The sequence below is a fragment of the Urocampus carinirostris genome, chromosome 20 (genome assembly GCF_059441175.1).
Source record: "Urocampus carinirostris isolate Australia breed hairy pipefish chromosome 20, RoL_Ucar_1.0, whole genome shotgun sequence".
Classification (NCBI taxonomy): Eukaryota; Metazoa; Chordata; class Actinopteri; order Syngnathiformes; family Syngnathidae; genus Urocampus; species Urocampus carinirostris.
In genome coordinates this window covers 17,648,077-17,668,544 of record NC_142368.1, presented here as the reverse complement: position 1 = coordinate 17,668,544, position 20,468 = coordinate 17,648,077, and the positions used below count along the sequence as shown (strand labels likewise).

At 39.8% G+C, this 20,468-nt stretch overlaps 1 protein-coding gene across 2 annotated transcripts in view; it reads right to left on the bottom strand.

Moving 5' to 3' along the window:
• The window catches only part of plg (plasminogen), a 39,877-nt gene extending 25,642 nt beyond the window's left edge, over nt 1-14,235 (bottom strand). The window contains exons 1-3 of one of the 2 annotated variants that reach the window (XM_088324747.1): nt 14,118-14,235; nt 5,808-5,946; nt 1,334-1,440 (exon numbers count right to left, since the gene is read on the bottom strand). In XM_088324747.1, coding sequence (XP_088180873.1) covers nt 1,334-1,440; nt 5,808-5,887 — 187 coding nt within the window. In that variant the 5' untranslated portion in view covers nt 5,888-5,946; nt 14,118-14,235. Of the gene's footprint in view, nt 1-1,333; nt 1,441-5,807; nt 5,947-8,713; nt 8,883-14,117 lie in introns of those variants that run through there. The other variant, XM_088324746.1, reaches the window with a different exon arrangement.
• Between the last annotated feature and the right edge of the window lie 6,233 nt (nt 14,236-20,468).

Genomic DNA, 20,468 nt, shown 5'->3' with positions numbered 1-20,468 from the left:
CACCAGCTGAAGCTAGACCATCCACCTGGGTCCCGTTACATTAGCATATGGATACTGTTGGGAATTAAATATCAAAATGTATCGTTTACCAAATTGTTCGAATTAGTCATCTGTCTTCATTAACCAAACACAACCTACATTCACCCAACAATGCACGCTCGTTTCTTGATGGAAAAGATGAACAAGAAAAGCCGACATTTTTCACACGGGGCAGATTTAATTTCATAAACAATTTAAGTGAACGCCATCGAATATGGCCGAATTAGTGATTGGGAAGCTCCTCCCATGGGCGTGCCAGGGAAGCCCCACGTGGGCTCCACCACCTCGACTCGATGTCTGGAAAACTCAAAACAGCAGAGCGTTTCTCAAAACATTGCCTGCCGTCCTCAGTCATCAGGGCCCCTTCGCGTCTGGATGCGCGGATTATCTCATCAGCCTCACGTCCCGTTCCCGCCACTCTTGTAAACATCATTCTCCACTAGGGTGCCCTGAACTTTCACTGCTCATTGAACTTAAGCCTACTCGGTGATAATCTTCATTGCACTCAATAAATGTAACTTGTATTCAATCGTATAAAATCCTTTATCGTCAAATGTATAAAATCCTTTAATACGAACTTGCCTCGAATCAAAACATCTGTGTTCAGACAAGTAGGGACCCATAAAACAGTTCCTTTGTACTGTCTTGACTTCTGCTTACTGTGGCAATACGAGCTACTTGCTAGCTTGCATACAATGTTTCCCATTTAGCATTAAGCCAGTGAAGGATTTTGTACGATTGAATACAAGTTACATTTATCGAGTGCAATGAAGATTTTCACTGAGTGAGCTTCAGGTCACGCCGTTCCAAAAGCGGAATGTTTTGGCTGGGGAATTTTGATAACAGGACTCTGACGGAGATGGCCGGACGCACAAGGACAGACATCGCGACGCTCTTCTCCAAGATGGTGGAGCCCACGTGGGGGGCTTTCTGGGCGCGCCCATGGGAGGAGCCTGCACACCAGCTTGTGAAAAAAAAACATGGACCGGGAGAAGAACTTCAGAAAATCGAGAGGGAGAATCGAGAGAGGAGGCTTGACGGAGACTCGAGCGACACTAACTCGGCTAATTCGATGGAGTTCACTTAGTTAAATTGTTTCAGAAATTAAATCTGCCCCCGTGTGGAAATGCCAGTCTCTTATCCATGTTTTCCCATCAAGAAACGAGCATGCATTGTTAGGAGACTGCAGGTTGTGTTTGGTTAATGGAGTCAGATAACTCATTCGAACAATTTGGTAAACTTTACATTTTAATATTGAATTCCTAATACTAGTGTAGCTTAATTACAAACTTACCTTGTTTTTCATATAAAGCTGCACTGGTTCTACGCAGGACTGTCTCGGTTTTGGAGTTCGCCCCCGCCGTCCAACATTCCTGATCCTTTTCCACGTACATGAAGGATCTGCGTGAGGGCATGAGTGTGAGAATACACTAAATTTTTGGCCAGTGGTGTCAAAAAATGTGGCCTGCGGGCCGGATCAGGCCCACCGACCTGCGAGACAATGCTGAGAGAAGCACGAGAGAAAAACAGGCCACGTCACGTCAAACGAAGACTTTCGGTTTTAAATATGTCTACTAGGTAATGAAACACCAATCCCGATGTTATTTTATCTAAAATTAAAGTCGCGGTCGTGCAGTTTAAGGCAATCTGATTTCACTCGGGTGTTGTTCGTGGATGTCTCTCTTAACTGCAACATTTGCTACTTAACCACACTTTTATCCCTAGTGATTGAAATAAAATGAAATGATCTGCATTTATATAGCGCTTTTCAAGTCAAGACTTCCCAAAGCGCTTTACAATGTGCTTCACATTTCCCAATAGCGGCCGTGCAGCCATGTAAGGCGCTAACCTGCTTATTGGGGGTATTAGGGGTTCAGTGTCTTACCCAAGGACACTTCGACATGTAACACGGAGGAGCCGGGATTCGAACTGCGATCTCTTGATCCCAAGACGAGCGCTCTACCTCCTGAGCCACTGCCGCCCCACTGATTGAAAATAATCGGTAAGAACCTTGATCAAAATATGAAAAACTCAGGAGAGTGTTCTCCCACAAAAGGGCATAGAAAAATGGCTCACCACAGTTTTTATAGGAAAGAGGTGTGGCAAACTGGAAACAAGTAAAGAAAACTTATATTTTCACAGGAGACCTTTGCTAAAACTGGTCGCTGCTGTATTTTGAAGGTTGTATAATAAGATAAGGGCCGACTCATCGGAAGACCATTGCTGGGAAAGTACTGATATGAAAGGATACAGCAAGTAAATAATTCAAATATGTGGATGAACATAAATGCATTTATAACAGAGTGAGAGAAAGAAACAGAGTGGGAGGGTAAGAGAGAGAGTGAGTAAAATAGAGAATGAAAGAAAAAGAGAAAGAATGAATGAAAATAAAGGGAGAGAGACTGAGAAAGAAAGAGATAAAAAGATAAGGTGAGAGAGAATGAGAGTGTGAGTAAAAGAGAGAAATAAAATGAAAGGTAGAGAAAAAAAGAGTGTAAGGGAGAAACAGAGGGTGAGAGAGTAAGAGAAAAAGAGAAACACACAGAGAGAGAGAGAAAGAGAGAGAGAGAGAGAGTGAAAGAAGCAGAGAGAGCAAAAGAAACAGAGTCGGGGGTAAGAGAGAGTGAGTGAGTGAGTATGAAAGAAAAAGAAAGAATGAATGAAAATAAAGGGAGAAAGAGAGAGAGAGAGAGAGAAAGAAAGATAAAAAGAAAAAGAGTGAGAGAGAGAGAATAAGAGAGAGTGAGTAAAAGAGAGAGAATGAATGAAAATAAGAGAAAGAGAGAGAGAATGATAGAAAGAGATAAAATGAAAGTGATGGAAAGAAAGAGAGGGAGTGATAGGGAGAAACAGAGGGTGAGAGTAAGAGAAAAGGAGAGAAACAGAGAGAGAGAGAGAGAGTGTGAGCAAAAAAAGCAGAGAGTGGGAGAGAGAAGGAAAGAGTGGGAGAGTGAGAGCAAATGAAAGAAAGAGAAAAACAAGAAAGAAAATGACAGAGAAAGGATGAATGAAAGAAAAAGACAGAGAATGAAATCAAGGGAGTGAAAGAGCTACAAAGAACTGATAAACACCCAGACTTTTATAAGCTTTCAGATCAGCACTGGTGTATGGGGACACTCCATTTACAATACAGTGTTACAGATCGTGTGGACTGGTGTTGGGCATACCGGACAATTTCTTTAGATGTTTGATTATGTCAGGGGGAAGACTGTACAGGTTGGTAGCTAACATTGCTAATGCTATCCTCAGTTTTATCTAAATAGTTCTTTTTATGGATTTTCGACAGCTGCGCAATATTGGTGGTTTGAACAATTTTATTGACACTTTTAACAGCAAATAAACAATGTGAGGTTTGAAAAAAAATTCTCGACACTGTTAACAGCAATTAAGCATATTCACAATTTCGTGATATCATTTTCTAAAAATATGACGTTTGAACAATTTTTGTCGACATTTTTAACAGCAAATAAATACATTCACAATTTCATTGGTGTTGAACAGTATCGCTGTTTTTACTGTTTACTAGCCATACCCACCGTTTACAATGGTTTGCCGCCGTCCGTCATGGTGTCGTCGCGTGGTTAAATCACATGTGTACAAAAGGCTCAATACATATCTTTTTTGACGAGTATATTATTAGGTTATTGGTAATACAAATCAGTTATCTCTTCAAGATTTTTTCAGTTCACAACAATATTGTACATTATACAGAATAATATTGCTGAAATAATTTTATTAATCTATATTTTCATTCAGTTTTAATCATCATAGTTAATTGGTAATACAAAGCAGTTATCGCGTCAGATTTTTCAGTTGTACATTATACAAAATACTGAAAATACTGCCATCCACTTAACTATCTTTAGCAGTGAAAGCATGGACAAGTCTTTCATACTTGCCTCTCTCTTCCTGCAGCAACAGAATTTCCATAGGTAATTTGTGGTTTTCATTGTGCCGATCCAATGTGCTTTTCTGAAAGTTCGTATTGCAAAATGATTTATGCAATCCAGTTTTTTTGTCACGCTGGGTACACGCATCACAGAACATGTAGCATCCATTATCATCCTCCTCATAGCGTCACCAGGAATATAATTGAGTCCATTTTGGTAGAAAAGTCCTTTTCTTGCTAGGAGTATTCTTTTATTTTCTTTCGTCGAATCCTTCGCTTCAGCGCACGTGTTTTCCTTGCCTTCACGATCTTCCGAAGAATTTCTCTGCCGTTTTTTCTTGACGGAATTATTGCCGTTGGTACCACTTTCTGTATTATGTTTCGACTTATTACCGACACTGAAGAAATTACCAATTTTTGTTGATTTGCACCTGATACCAACTGTTTTTACGGAGGCATACTTCTCTAACTCGACAACCACCAAAACAATGACGTCATCTCGAAGCAACGAGATCTTGTTTCCCGAGATCGGCGCGAGACCAAAACAACAATGGCGGATCTGCCTGACGAAAAGTTTGGAGTGCGGTAAATCTCTGTTTAGAAAAAAGTAATGGGGTAATAATGACAATTTTGTGTCAAAAAAGTTGTGTCCCGGGGACGCACGATGATTTGAGACAATGCGTCCCCAGCATAAACGTTGCTAGGACGCAGGGCAAACGAGAAAACTGTATAATAATGATTATAGGTGGAACATGTTCGTGTGTGCCTATTGAAAATCCAAGATGAGTTAGATTAGATAAGATAAGCATCCCTAAAAATTGGGCTTACTGTATTTTCCACACTATAAGGCACACCCAAAAGTCTTTATTTTTTTCAAAAGCTGACCATGCGCCTTATAATACAGTGCGCCTTATATATGGATCATTATTAAGTCGCAAAGTCTTGAGACTAATGCAAGCAGCCGCCGACTTGATTTTCCCACGAACGCCAAGTAGTCCGCTGTGTATGCTGGGATTTATATACCGGCGTTTCATTGGCTAACCAATGTGTCAATCATCATTTGAATCGATCACTATTGGCTAAAGTTATTCGGAGGTAAAGGGGGCGGATCCTCTTTATCATTTACAGGCTGGCATAGGCTAAAGGGGCAAAACAAAGCCTGCAATTGGCCGAAAAAGATAAATGTGAATAGCAAGTTTGGTTGTTTATGGCATAGAGGAAACATGTTTTACCATTCTGTATTTGTAAATATTTTACTCTCCTGGATCTACTACACTCACGGATATAAGAGGACTGTGGTTGCACATTATTATTGAACGCAACGACTTCGGTGAGCTATTCTGGCTATATGTTTTCCCAGTATCTTGTTTCAGAGTGATTTCGATGTTTCTGCGATGGGTCTTTTTTTAAATTAAACTCAATTCCAAGTGTTTATTGTCATATGCACAGTAAAGTTGCGAGCGAAAAAGAAAATAGAAATTAAGGAATGGTTGGCATTTCTTGAATCCCAAGACTTTAACCTTCCGAATGATATTTGGAACGATGCATTTGAGTGACATCGGACGGACACCGCATCCGCACGTGACTACGACACGTATTTGCTTCTTTGCAAGCTTCGGGAATGTTAAGGGGGTAATAAGTTGGACTGAACTATCTGACTGTTTTGACGACGTTCCCATTGTAGCGCCTTATAATCCGGTGCGCCTTGTGTATGGAAAATATAGGACCAAAAACTATTTTTTAGGGGTGCGCCCTATAACCCGGTGCGCCTTATAGTGCGGAAACTACGGTACTTTCAGCGCATCGCTGAAATTTCGTAAGGATTCTGCCGACCCGGCACATGTCAGAGTGTCTTTGCGTGAATGTACGATAATCCCACCTGCAAGTAAAACTGGTCTCGGTGTCGCATTTGACGGCACACTCCTCTGCCGTGTTGGTGGAGTACATTCGCTTGTTCATGGAAATGAGCCAGGCACCGCCGGTTTTGGCGTATCCCCCCACAACATCGCTGCTGCTCACTGAAAACACGCAAAAGGGAGGAGGAGAAATTCAACAAAGAGTGGCAGTTCAAGAGACATGGTGTGTTATTTAGTGCAGGGGTCTCCAATCTTATCTTGTACTACTTACTTACCAGATTCATTAATAAAAGTACATAGGAGAGAGGAAAAAAGAAAAAGAAAAAGGGAGGGAAATAAAGTAAGTAAGAAAAAAAGAGATGGACACAAGAGAAAATAAGGAGTGAAAGAAAGTGAGAGAAAAAAACAGAAAGAGAAACTAAGAAAGAAGAGAAAAGAAAGAAAGAATGAAAGAGCGAGGCAGAGAGAAAGAAAAATAGGGAGTGAAAGAAAGAGAGAAATAGAGAATGAAAAAAGCGAGGGAGAGAAAGATAAAGGTAAGGAAAAACAAAGAGTGAAAAGTGAGAGAGAAAAAGACAAAAGGAGGGAGAGAGAGAGGTGAAAGGAAAAACAAAGAGTAAAAAAAGTGAGACATAAGAAAGAGAAAAAGAAAGAGAGAGGGAGAAAGAAGAGAAAAAGAATGAAATAGAGAATGAAAGAGGAGGAAGAAAGAAAGACTGTATGAAAAGTAAAAAAGAGTGAAAGAAAGGGACAGAAAAAAGAAGGTAAGAAAGAGAAAAAGACAATGAAAAAGAGCGAGGGAGAGAAAGATAAAGGTAAGGAAGAAAAGAAAAAGAGTAAAAAGTGAGAGAGAAAAAGACAAAAGGAGGGAGAGAGAGAGGTGAAAGGAAAAACAAAGAGTAAAAAAGTGAGACATAAGACAGAGAGGAAGAATGAGGGTTAGAAAGAAGAGAAAAAGAATGAAAGAGAGAAATAGAGAATGAAAGAGGAAAAAGAAAGAAAGACTGTATGAAAAGAAAAAATAAAGAGTGAAAGAAAGGGAGAGGGTTAGAAAGAAGAAAATAGTAAGAATGAAAGAAAGAGAAAGAAAGAAATTGTGTGTGTGTGTGATAGAGAAAAGGAGAAAGAGTAGATCAAAAATATGAGAAACAAAAAAAGGTTGCCAGAAAGAAGAAATAAGAAAGAACAAAAGAGAGAGAGAGAAAGAGAGAGTAAGAAAGAAAGAGAGAAATGAAGAGAGAAGAGAGAACGAAGAGAGAACAAAAGAGAATGAGAGGAAGAAATTAAAAATAGGGCTAAATTGACCCAGTCGACCCCCCCCAAAAAAATATTTTACTCGAAAATCTCAATGACCTGGTAAGTCATTTTCATAACACTTTTGCGGGCACCTTAGCTGTCCTCAGGGGCAATGTTCCCTGTAATTTTCCACGGGTCTGAACGTTCATACAAAGTTGGTGAGCAACGCTTGAAACAACAGTGAGCAACAGCAATCCCAAGTGTGGCAACTAAATCATTAGTAGTACGATACACAACTGTATTTAATCACATTTTTGAGTGGAAGTACAATGTTGGCAACAAGATTCACTTGGTAGAATTGCAAATTATTGGAATGCCACACAAACTTTTTCTTCTTTTTCCCTGTTTTTTTCTGTTTTCTTTAAAAAAAATCTCATTGTGTTCATTTTTTCCTAGCTGTTACTTTTTCTTTTTGTTCTCTATTTACTTTTTTCCCTTTGTTTCTTTTTTTTTTCTGGCTTTTTTTCTGAATTTTTCCTTCTTTTTTTTCTTCCTTTTCTTTTTTCAGCTTTTCACTACTTTTTCATTTTGGTATTTTTTTTTCTTTTTTGTTCTATACCCCCCCCCTCCTTTAAGTCATTTTGTGCATAATTTTACATAATATTTGGTCATAAAGGGATGAAATAAGCAAAAACAACCTGAAGAGCCGTTTAGGACCCGAAAGAGCCGGTTCCTTTTAGTGAGCCGAGCCGAAGAAGCCGGTTCTCGAAAAACTCTACTCCCATATAACTCTCATATAAACACGCAGTCTTTCAAATGTTGTATATATTTACTTGCATTTTACATCATTTCGAGCTTGAACCCAAAAAGCCCCAGACAAGAAAAGAATAGTTGTCCCAAAAAATAACCCAATTGAGTAAAAAATAGGCAGTTGCACAATTTGGATGACTCAATCTTTTTGCAAGGTTTTGGATACGGACATTTTGTTTCAAGTTGTTTTGAGTTCTGTTGTACAAACAACTTTGCTTTGGGGGTTGTTTTCAAATTCATCTCATGTTTAGATTATTTTTACTCATGGTGCCAGAAACACTTATTTGCATAATGCATTCTGTTCATGGTTAACTTTTGCAGTTTAATATATATAAATACGTAAAATAGCATGTATAGTCTTTCGTTGGAAGACTTTGTTTTCTCCATTCTAGGAAGTGGAGAGACTGTAACTGATCAGAATGCTCTACGCAAATCAGTGTTTCTGGCACCATGAGTAAAAATAATATGCAACTAAATACATTTTATTACCTTTTCAAACGTCATCTGTATCACTACAGATAACCCGGATTGCCGCTGCATACAATTTTCTGGGATTATGGAAGCTTCTTGAACGATCAATCATTGCGAAAAATACTTTGTGTACACGTATAAATACTGTATGCATTTTTAATCTTATCCACCGTATTTTGCGGTATATAAGCCGCACTGGGTTATAAGGCGCGCTACCAGATTTCTGGCCAATTTGGTTATTTTTCAGTGTGTGTTTTAAAATATTAGTACGGTAAAACAGTGCTAAATTATTTTAGCGACAAGATAAATAAAAATATATGAAATAAAAAGTTTTTGGAAAGGAAAGAACTAAAAAACAAAAAACAAAAAAAAAAAAAACAGAAATTTCAACAAAATCTTAACTGGGTTTTACCGGCGGTGCAGAGGACCCCTGATAGCAGGAAGGCTGCTTTAAGCATCTCCATGTGGCGATTGAGGTCCTGATGCCAGCAAGCTAGCAGCAAGATGCTCCTTTAGTTCCTTCTTCCATTCACTGAGCAGAGCTCCAAACCCAGCCCAGGTCCACCGGATCCTAGTCAATCATTGGCCCGCCGGGCAAGGACGCCAGCCCGGGTTCAAGAACCTCGCAGTAGCACTTTAACACCAAAGGGAATCTATAGCTGGGGTCGACCTTTGGTGCTTGCAACAGATATATCTATGGTCGGACAAGCTTTTCAAAATAATAGCAGTGCAATGTGACTAACCAGGAAATCCCTGCTTTTTTGTATATTTTTTTGATGTTACAAAAAAACAAATACAGGTGTGAATCAGGTGGCCAGCGCAGGTTTAATGTGCATTTGAGGAAAATGTGTCCTTTAAGAACATTGTTCTTTGATTGAAAATGGAAGAATTGATAAAGAGGTGTAAAAATATATTTATATGCAGGATATATTGTCAGGTGTGGCGTGGAAAATTATCCAATTTTTGTGCCTGTGCGGTCTAGCGACTGGCAGAGTAATCATGTAGTACTCTTCCATACCACAAGCGGCAGGTAGCTAATTGCCTTCTGGTTGGAGACAAGCGAATTGGAGAGCGAAAGACTGAGAGCTATGGAGGAAAAGCCAGGGTGTGTGTCTTTGATAGATTCCTGTCAGGATATTAGTTTCAGCCCCGGGTTTCACACTTAGTGAGTATAAATATGAATTATAATTATTATTTTTTTTATTCCTATTCAGGATGTTATTCTATTTAGAACAGAACAGACCTTTACTGTCATTGTTATAAACTGAGTTGAACGTATTGTGACAACGAAATTGGACGTGACACTCCAGTTTCACATTTAACAGTGAGGATAGAAGAGAACAAAGAAGATAAAGGAACAAAGACGATGTTGGTTCTTGTTGCAAGCTTTGTTTTTCCAGAGGGGGGTGGGGGACAGACAGAGATGGCCGGATCCTGCTAGGTGTTTGATATTACTCTACACACGGTCCAGTGTTTTTTCCCCTGGTTGCTCAGTCCACGTATTGAATGAATTTGGGGAGTACAGTCCTTAAGCATGCCTGATTAATGTCGCCGGCGACGATAAAAGCTCCGTCGGGATGTGCAAGCTGCTGTTTATTGATAGCAGCGAGCAGGAGATTTAGCGCTATGCTAACGTTAGCATCCGGTGGAACGTAAACAGCAATCAATGACCACAGTTAGGTTTCTCGGTAGATAGAAGGGTCTACACGATACTGCTAGAAACTCTATATCGAGTGAGCAGTGTGGGTCAATGCTTCGGCTGTTATTGCAGCGCATAGTCCCCCACCCCTAGTTTTTACCGGAGTCTCAGTCTCGGTTGTGCCGGTGTAGCGTGCGTCCTGCTAGTTGGGCTGCGGCGTCGGGGAAGCCAAGACTCCGTGATGGCAAGTTGATAAAGTTACGTCCTTCTTCAGTGTTAATACTTTTATTGTTAATATAAGCGTTTTGTCTTGTTTTCCACATTTTTGGCTGGTGGTGTAAATTATCAAAATAGGTCACCGAGTATGTTTTCACCAGAACATGAGTTTTCCCAGCTATATTAAGTTATTATTTGATCATCCCATGATCCATTTCTTTGATTATCAAACTTTAGTTGTAAAACCACACTTATGTTCATCCACATATTTAAATGAAGTTGTCAAGAACCAGAACCCAATCGCGTGACGTTCTTACACAAGCCTTTATTTTACGGGAAATGGCGAGTCACGCACGTGGCCGGTCTGGCATGGAAAAACAGGAAGCCAGAGACCAACGAGCTCAATTCCAATTGCCCAAGTTGATACTGGACAGGGCAGACAAGATAGATGACGAATCAGGATATCAAAAATAAAGAGGAGAAACTAGACGGAAACAAAAACTGGAGAAAATAACAAACAGGACAAAAACAGACAAAAACAAAACTGGAACCCGGAATTAAACAGGACAAAAATAAACTGAAACAATACCGGACTGTAAGCACCAATAGGAAAACAGGACCGAGTCAGAACCCACGTCTTGTGGGGCAGAAGTTCGTTTGACAGGCTGACAAAGGAAGCAAGAGAGCGCTGAGCTTAATATAGACAGAAAGCCAATCTCTCAACGAGCCGCAGTTGGCGCCACACGGACAGGGCCAATTGGGCGCCATGGCAACCATGACAGAAGTATTTACTTGCTGTATCCTTTCATATCAGTACTTTCCCAGCAATGGTCTTCCGCCCTTATGATACAACCTTCAAAATACAAATGCGACTACAGTACTTTTAACAAAAAGGCTCTTGAATAGGATGCGAGTTGCTTTCTTTGCCTGTTGAAGTTTCATGTTCCATTTTGACTTTTAGACTTAAGACACATTTCTGTTGTATAGATTATGATTGATGCCGACTTCATACTTTTGTTTTCCTGTCCTGGTCCGGCTTCCTGGTCCATTCCTGGACCTGAAGTATGTGATAGTCTGCATCGACCAACCGGCTGAGATGGGTAGCTGAGTCATTGCTGTCATGGACTTTTTGGGCAATGTTACATTTTACCTATGATTTTTTTATTTATTTTTAATTTGATGTGTACTACGTTTAGTGTTTTATTACCCAATGCAAAATCGATTGCAGCCTGGTCATCCAGAAAGGGGGATTAGAAGTTGTGTGGCCACTTTTCAAGGGTTCTCATTTTACCCTTATGTTGAGGTTTTGAGTTTTTCCTTTCCCACATGTCGATTTCAGATCAGGGTACGGTGTATTTGTGGCCTGTATAGTCCTGATTTGGGCGTCACAAATAAATGTGACTTGAAAATTCTCTTTCAAGAAGAAGTATCATATAGTGAAAAAAAATCCATGACAGTTCCTGGTGTAAACTCAAATAACATCTCAAGATCTTCTCAGGGACCATAGAAAACCTTCTTGAGGCTTCTGAGACTTGACTTTGAAATGTGTGCTTTAGGGAATTGGTCACATACGTTGGTTAAAATAAAAAGACATTTTTTATCTCCTGAAGCAAAGCAGGAACATTTCTGAGGCCGAAACAATTTGTAGGAATCGGTCGTACTGACGCCGATCGATCGGCGTGGTTAATGTTCAGCGGCGGAGGGACCAACGTCCTCGTCCACAAACATTTGTATTAGGAAACTACAGACCGCCCATCAAATATTTCAGCACATGCTAAAATCAGGGGTGGGAAAATAAAAACCCAGGGGGGATATCCGAATAAGCTGAGAGAAGCATGAGAGAAAAATAAACCCCATCATGTCAAAACTGCTGTGTATGCTGACTTTCATTTATCAACCAGAGAACATTTAAGGAAACGCCCGTCTTGATGTCATTTTATTTGAAATCGAAAGATACTTTTTGCTAGTGAAGAATCATAATGATTGAACCCCTCTCTTAAAACAGCACAAATATATTAGGCAGTAAATATTTTTAAAATAAAATAAGATAAATATAAAAATGTAAATCAAAACTGTTGTTTCAGAACCAAATGTCAGTAGAGTCAACCCAGAAATGCAGCAATATAACAAAAATACAAATATAACAACTTGAATACCTTCCACTGCACATTAATTTCAAAATAAAGTCAGAAAAAATAATGTATAAGATACATAATAACAAACCTTAACAGTATAAAAAAAGAAATAATTCTACTACAACAGTTTCAGGACAAACGTCAATAGTCAACCCAAAAAAGCAGAAATATAACAAAGTCAATATGACAAGCCTAATACCTTTCAGTGCGCTTTATTTTGAAAATTAAAGTGAAAAAAATTATGTATAAGATACAAAGTAACAAACTATAACAGTATAAAGAATAAGTATTTCTACTACAGAACAAATGTTAGTGGAGTCAAACCAAAAAAGCAGAAAGGTAACAAAAATAGAAATATAACAATATCAACATAACAAATCGAATACCTTCCACTGCACATTAATTTCAAAATAAAGTTAGAAAAAATAATGTATAAGATACATAATAACAAACCTCAACAGTATAAAAAAGAAATAATTCTACAACAGTTTCAGGACAAACGTCAATAGTCAACCCAAAAAAGCAGAAATATAACAGTCAATATGACAAGCCGAATACCTTTCAGTGCACTTTATTTTGAAAAATAAAGTGAAAAAAATTATGTATTAGATACAAAGTAACAAACTATAACAGTATAAAGAATAAGTATTTCTACTACAACAGTTTCAGAACAAATGTTAGTGGAGTCAAACCAAAAAAGCAGAAACGTAACAAAAATAGAAATATAACAATATCAACACTGCACATTATTTTCAAAATAAAGTCAGAAAAAAATAATGTATACGATACATAGTAACAAACCATAATAGTATAAAAATAAATAATTGTACTACAACCGTTTCAGAACAAATGTCAGTAGAGTAGTTCAAATGGAAAAAAGTATCGATATTTGGATCCATCTGCCCACCCTTAGTTGACATCTCACTCTAGAATCTAGATGTTACTAATGCGCAGGGTTGGGTGGGGTTACTTTAACTTGATTACTTTCAATTACTCCAATACCAAATATGCTAAAAAAGACAAAAGAAAATAAATATGAATAAAATTATGACTCACAACACGTGGTAAGCTTTCTCTCCTGGCTTTGATCTCCGGCAAAACTAACATTAAATGCGACAGAAACATATTTAGTTTCTTTTATTAGCACATTTGGTATTGGAGTAATCCAAAAGTATTTGAAAGTAATCGTGTTAAAGTAACCCTACCCAAGCCTGCTAATGAGATAAACATGAAGGATTACTTTTTTTGTATGTACTGAAAATGCGAGTAAATCAACTTGTATATTTTAGTTTTTGGGAACTATGTAGTAAGTTTACCAATTATACAGTACTTAATTGAATGCGCATTCAAAAACATTCAATCCATTTCCAACCACTTTTTTTTTGTTCCTTTTGCTTTTATTTCCATTTCTTCTTTCTTCTATTCTTTATTTTTCCCCCCTTTCTTTGCTTTTTCTCGTTTCTTTTTTGTCCCCTTTTCATTTATAGTTTTGGTTATTTTCCCCTTGATTTTTTCTTTTTTTTTCTTTATTAAAGATTTTTTTCTGTTTCCATTCTTCCTTGCTCGCTGGCTTTTTTTCTCTCATTTTTCCTTTTCATTTCCCCCCCATTTTTTCTTTGTTTTCCTTCCTTTTTTCTTTTTGGTTATTTTCCCCCCCTGTTTTTTGCGCTTTTCTTTATGTGTTCTTTAATATGTTATACTTCTTTAATCAAATTAGAGCAAACTAGTATATTAGGTCCCTTTTAAGCACTTTATTTGTTATTTTGTTTTCAATTATTATTGTAGGGTTTTTTTCCAGTTTTTTTTTAGCATTTCTAAAGAGTTACCTTCTTAAAAAAGCTTGACAATCCTGTCTCAAGAGACATCTTTCGTGGTTCTTGCTAATCCACTTAGTCCAGGATCCCTCCAAGGTGAGATACCTGCATTGTTTTTTAACTGCTGAGTAACGAGTAGACTTAATTTAAGACAGCTTCCCAATTAAGGAAAGGAAATTGACTGGGTGTGTCCTTATTTTCTCTAGAAATACACTGATTCCATTTTTTTGTTCTTTAGAATATAGTGATTCCATATTCATTTCCCTGCACTTGCTCTAAAAAGTATTATTTACTGACCATTGCAATGTTTTGTCTTCATTTTTTTTAGTGTTTCTGAATCCCAATACGTTGCACTTTGAAATGACCGAGAGCCGATATTCGTTTGCTGTAAAAGCTTAAAAATTGCTGGAAGATATTTTTACAAATGCAAAAAGAAAAAAAAAAAAGAATATTTGTTAGACACTTCAAATTTCAATCAATTTTGAATAGCTCTCTGAATATCATCTCATCTCATTAGCTGCACCGTTTATCTTCAGCAATCATCGGGCAGTGGGCAGGGGACACCCTGAACTGGTTGCCAGCCAATCGCAGGGCACACAGGGACAGACAACTCGCTCGCTCATTCACACCTAGGGACAATTTGGACCGGCCAATCCACCTGAAATGCATGTCCTTGGAATGTGGGAGGAAACCCGAGTGCCCGGAGGAAACCCATGCAAGATCAGGGAGAACATACAAACTCTGCACAGGAGGTTCCCAAGACCTTAGAACTGTGCCGCACACGCGCTAACCACTGCGCCGCCGTGCTGCCCCTCTCTGAATCTTTTTACAGTAAATAAATTTGAATTTCAACATAACTAACACGACTAATCTTTTACCTTAACCAAAAACTAACAGTGCAGCAACTCAAATATAAATGGAAAATAAAAAAGTACTCCTTGAAGTTTTTTTAAATTAAAAAAAATGTCAATACAAATAAAGGATTTAATACATTTGACTGTAAAGGATTTTATACGATGGACTACAAGTTACATATATTCAGCTTAATGCAATAAAGATATTCACTGGGTCGTGGGAACCTCCTGCGTGGGTTTAAATCCAGCTACCGGCCTTACTGTGCAGAGTTTGTATGTTCTCCCCGTGCTTGCGTGGGTTTCCCTCGGGCACTCCGGTTTCCTCCCACATTCCAAAGACATGCATTTCAGGTGAATTGACCGGTCCAAATTGCCCCTTGGTGTGACTGAGCGAGTGAGTTGTCTGTCCACGTGTTCCCTGCGATTGGCTGGCAACCAGTTCAGAGTGTCCCCTGCCCACTGCCCGGAGATGGCTGGGATGGGCTCCAGCCCCCCCGCGACCCTAATAAGGATAAGCGGTACAGCTAATGAGATGAGATGAGATATTCACTGACTGGGCTTAGTTCAGGGCAGGCTGTGTGGAATATGTTTTGTCTAGGACATTTCGGATAACAGGAGGCCTGTGCTGACGCCAGACGACCAGAGCTCGTTGGGCGCAAACAACTGCTTGGCACGCCCATGAGAGGAGCCGAGACACCATCTTACAGGGAGACGTGAACCAATAAGAGAAAGGAGTTCAGAAGAAGGCTTCCCAGACATTCCAAAGTCACTACTTCAGCCTTTCCCTGTACACACTTAGTTCTGCTGTCAGGAAAAATAAACATCCACCCCCGTGTGAAAATGTCGGCCTTCCTGGTCATGATTAATTCCCAACACAATGTTGGAATTAATTTGTCAAAATGTAGCGTTTACCAAATTGTTCGAATTAGTTATCTGACTCCATTAACCAAACACAACCTACATTCACCCAACAATTTGTGCGTGCTTGTTTCTTGAGGGAAAAAGGAACAGGAAAGCCGACAGATTTATTTTCCCTAACAACTTAACTGAGTGTACTCGAAAGCGGCCGAATTAGTGACGTTGGCGTCTGTGAGAAACCTTCTTCTGAAGTCCTGTAGCTTCTTTTCCTATAGGCCATTTTCTCCCCGCATAATGTCGTGCCAGCTCCTCCCATGGGCGTGCCAAGGAAGCCCGCTGGGCTTCACCATCTCGTAGATGAGCGTCCCGAAGTGTAGGGTCCTCAAAACAACACCGAGCGTTTCTACGTCATCAGGGCCTTTCTGCGTCAACAGCGTCTGGATGTGCTGATTATCTTATCAGCAGTACGTCCTGTTCCTGCCGTTCCTGTAAACAACATTTTCCACCCGCCTCCCCTGACCTTGTACTACAGCCCAGTCAGTGAATATCTTTTGCATTAAATGTAATTTGTATTCGATCGTATAAAATCCTTTATAGTCACATGTACAAAATCCTTCAACAAGCATCCAGCCATTCATTATCTGTACCGCGTATCCTCAGTAGGGTCATGGGGGGTGCTGGAGCCTGTCACAGCCATCTTTAGGCAGTGGGCACTAGACACCCTCAACTGCTTGCCAGCCAATCACAGAGACAGACAACCATTCATATGCTCTTTCCCACCTCGTGCCCAGAGACCCACACAAGCACGGGAGAACATGCAAACTCTGCCTCGGATGCGCGAGCCACTCAGTTGCCGTGCCGCTCGTCAAACCAATCAATGTGACTTAAATTATATGAGACTAAAAAAAATGTCCAAAAGGCAGTGAAAATGTTATTGCAGCTGGCAAATTGAAGAGTGTGGGCCGGATTCACAAAATCATGTTACGGTCACACCGAACCCCTTAGCCTTCCACTTTAGCGTGCTTTGTGTGTGAATGGCTGAGTGTGAAGCACATTGTAAAGCACTTTGGGAGGTCTTCATTGACTTGAAAAGCGCTATAGAAATGCAGAACATTTACCATTTGATTGTTTCAAGGGAGGGTCTTCGAACCCTGAACCGCAAAATAAAGAATCATCCCTGAAGGATTGGCTGAATGCACTGGTTGGTACAATCTATTCTGAACATTACTTCTGCATTTACAATAATAATCCTGTCTGTGTAAGTGTTGGAATTTCTTGTTAAATCAACACAAACTTCAATTAATGATCTGACTCCAATTTGTGACCTTTCCCAATCTCCACTCATCCAAACAATTTGCGTTCTCTTTTCTGCATAGAAAGTTCTCAGAAGCCGGCATTTCACTCACGAGTGGATTTATTTCTAACACACATATCACTACATCTCTGCACGCTTCTCCTTCCAAAAACCGACTCTTCTCCTTCTTCAGAGTTGCTCAGCAAAGCATCTCCTCCGCCCCTTGGCTGGATCCCATTGGTCTCCCGTTCCTGGAAGAATGGCGCGTCGACTCCGCCTGGCCCCCAGACAGCTGGTCACCTCCCACTGCCTGAGAGCTGCCCCACGTGATTTACTCCACAAAACTTTTGCACAAAACACAGAGTCCAACAGACAAAACCCAAATTCAAACTTCCACATTCCTTTAGTAGTCTCTAAAACTCAATAATTCTGTTATCCTACCTACGAAGGAACCAGTGGCAGAGATCCATCCTTTGATGATGAGAAATGTTAATGGTGATGTTCATCATCTTTCATCAAACATGTTAGACTTGTTGCTAGAACTGAATCATGAGTAAACTGTTTTCTCCTGGGTGCATTTGTTTTCATAAAAAGTGATTCTATGACTGAAAACCCAAGAGTTTTATCACCTTGTGAACCACTCAACCATTCACCTGAGAAAAGAAGCTGCTGCATTGTCATGTTTATTTTTTTCTGTTCTGTTTGAAGTTTCTGGTTTTATGATGGTCTGTTTGATGTTTTATGGTGTCTTTTGGCTATGTTAAACTCTCCTCCCACATCGAACCTGTGACTCAACTGTTTGCAATAAAATAGGGGAGCTTTTGCAGTTCTGGTCATATGTGAATAAGGCTTTGACTGTGAAGCATCTCCTCATGAGAAATTATTGGTCTCCTTTTGTCTCTCTTATTTTGTGTTTTATTCAAAGATGTAAGGCAGGCGTGTCAAACTCATTTTAACTTGGGGGGCCACACGATAGAACAAACATTCTGTCGGACTAGTAGAAAAAAAAGAAAGAAAAGAGAGATAAAGAAATAAGAGAAAGAGGGAGGGAAAAGGAGAGGAAGGGACAAAAAAAGAAAAAGAGAGAGAGGGAGAGAGCGTGAGAAACAAAAGATAAAAAGTCGTGAGAGAGGGAGAAAAGAAGGGGAGAGGAAGAAAAAAATCTAAAGAGAAATAGAAAGACAGAAGGAGAGAAGAGAGAAATGAAAGCGCCAAGGGTACGAAGAGATAAAGAGAAAAGAGACAAAAGGGAAAAAAAGGAAGTGAGAGCAAAAGAGGTTAAAAGACACAGAGAAAGAGACAAAGAGCAACAAAGGAAGAGAAAAAGACACAGAGAGTGAAAGAGACAGAGACGGAGTGGGAGAAAAGGGGGGGAAAGAGAGAAAGAGAAAGAGAGAGCGAGAGAAAGAAATAAAAGTACAGTGTCTTTGTTCGAGGCACCTGGCTTTGGCAACATCAATTTGACATATTTCAACCTGCAGCTTGTTTTTCTCTTGCGCTTCTCTGAGCTTTGTCTCGCGGGCTGGATTCAATCGCCTGTTCGACACCTGTGACGTAAGGTAATAGATCTAACAATAAGTAAAAATGTTTATGGGCCATTTCTTTTTCATTATTTAATATTGTTAAGAGTTTCAGTAGGTCTAGGTCCTCTTGGTGTCTTACATTGTTTAAATGTTTTTAAAATTAGGGCTGCATCACATCGCTAGACTCACTTCCCTTGATTTACAAGGTGGAAAAACACGAAGACAAATGTGTAAAACAGTTCACTTTCAGGTTTTCTAGAACAGTTCTAACCTTGCAAGTGGCAAGAAGGGTTGGGTAGGGTTACTTTAACTTGATTACTTTCAATTACTTTTGGATTACTCCAATACCAAATATGCTGATAAAAGACAAAATAAACTGAACATGAATCAAATGGGGCAGCACAGCGGCGCAATGGTTAGCGCGTGTGCGGCACAGTTCTAAGGTCTTGGGAACATCCTGTAAATTGGTAATTTCTTAAGTGTCGGTAATAAGACGAAACGTCATGCAGAAAGTGATAGGCCGCTTCGTGCCGGCAACAATTCCGGCACGAAAAAATGGCAAGGAAAACACGTGTGTTGAAGCGAACGATTCGACGATAGACTCCGGTTTCCTCCCACATTCCAAAGACATGCATTTCAGGTAAATTGGCCGGTCCAAATTGTCCCTAGGTGTGAATGAGCGAGCGAGGTGTCTGTCCCTGTGTGCCCTGCAATTGGCTGGCAACCAGTTCAGGGTGTCCCCTGACCACTGCCCGATGATTGCTGGGATGGGCTTCAGCACCCCCGCGACCCTACTGAGGATAAGCGGTGCAGCTGATGAGGTGAGATGAATCAAATGATGACTCACAACACGTGGTAAGCTTTCTCTCCTGGCTTTGATCTCCGGCAAAACTAACATAAAATGCGACAGAAACAAAATGAAAATCAATCCAAACAGCTTGCCAACATCATTTTTGCCGTTCCGTGTATTCCGTTACTCCCCAAGCCTGCACAAAATTTAGTCATTTTATTCATGTTGAGGATGCGGTGTCCGTACGATGTCACCAAACAAACATTTCTTAGTTTCCATTTTATTTTTTGCTGGCAACTGTGTGGACAGCAAAGTAAGAATTTTATTGTGCAGGGAAACGGGGTTCTTTACTGTGCATATGACAATAAACACTTTGAATTGAATTTAGTTTCAAAATAGACTCATCGCAGAAACGTCAAGATCGTTCTAAAACAAGATACCGAGAAAAAATAAAGCCGCATAGCTCACCTAAGTTCTCTTGCAGCCATCACGTTCAATAACGATACGTAACCATGGTCTTCTTACGACCGTGAGTGTAGTAAATCCAGGAGAGTCAAATATTTACAAATACAGAATAGTAAAAAATGTTTTCTCTATGCCGTAGTGCAACCCAACCTGTGATTCACATTAGTCTCTTTCGGCCAATTGCAGGCTTTGTTTCGCCCCTTTAGCCAATGCGAGCCTGTCAATGATAAAAAGGATCCGCCCCCTTTACCTCCGAATAACTTTAGCCAATAGTGACTGATTCAAATGATGATTGACACATTGGTTAGGAAATGAAATGCCAGTATATAAATCCCAGCATACACTGCGGACTACTTCGCCTTCGGGGGAAAATCGAGTCGGCGGCTGCTTGCCTTAGTTGCAAGACTTTGCGACTTAATATTGATCCATATATAAGGCGCACTGTATTATAAGGCGCAGGGTCAGCTTTTGAAAAAAATCAAGGCTTTTAGGTGCGCCTTATAGTGCGGAAAATACGGTACTTAAATATAAAAGCACACACGTGAAAGGTAGAGGAAAAGCAATGAGAGGAAGTTGACA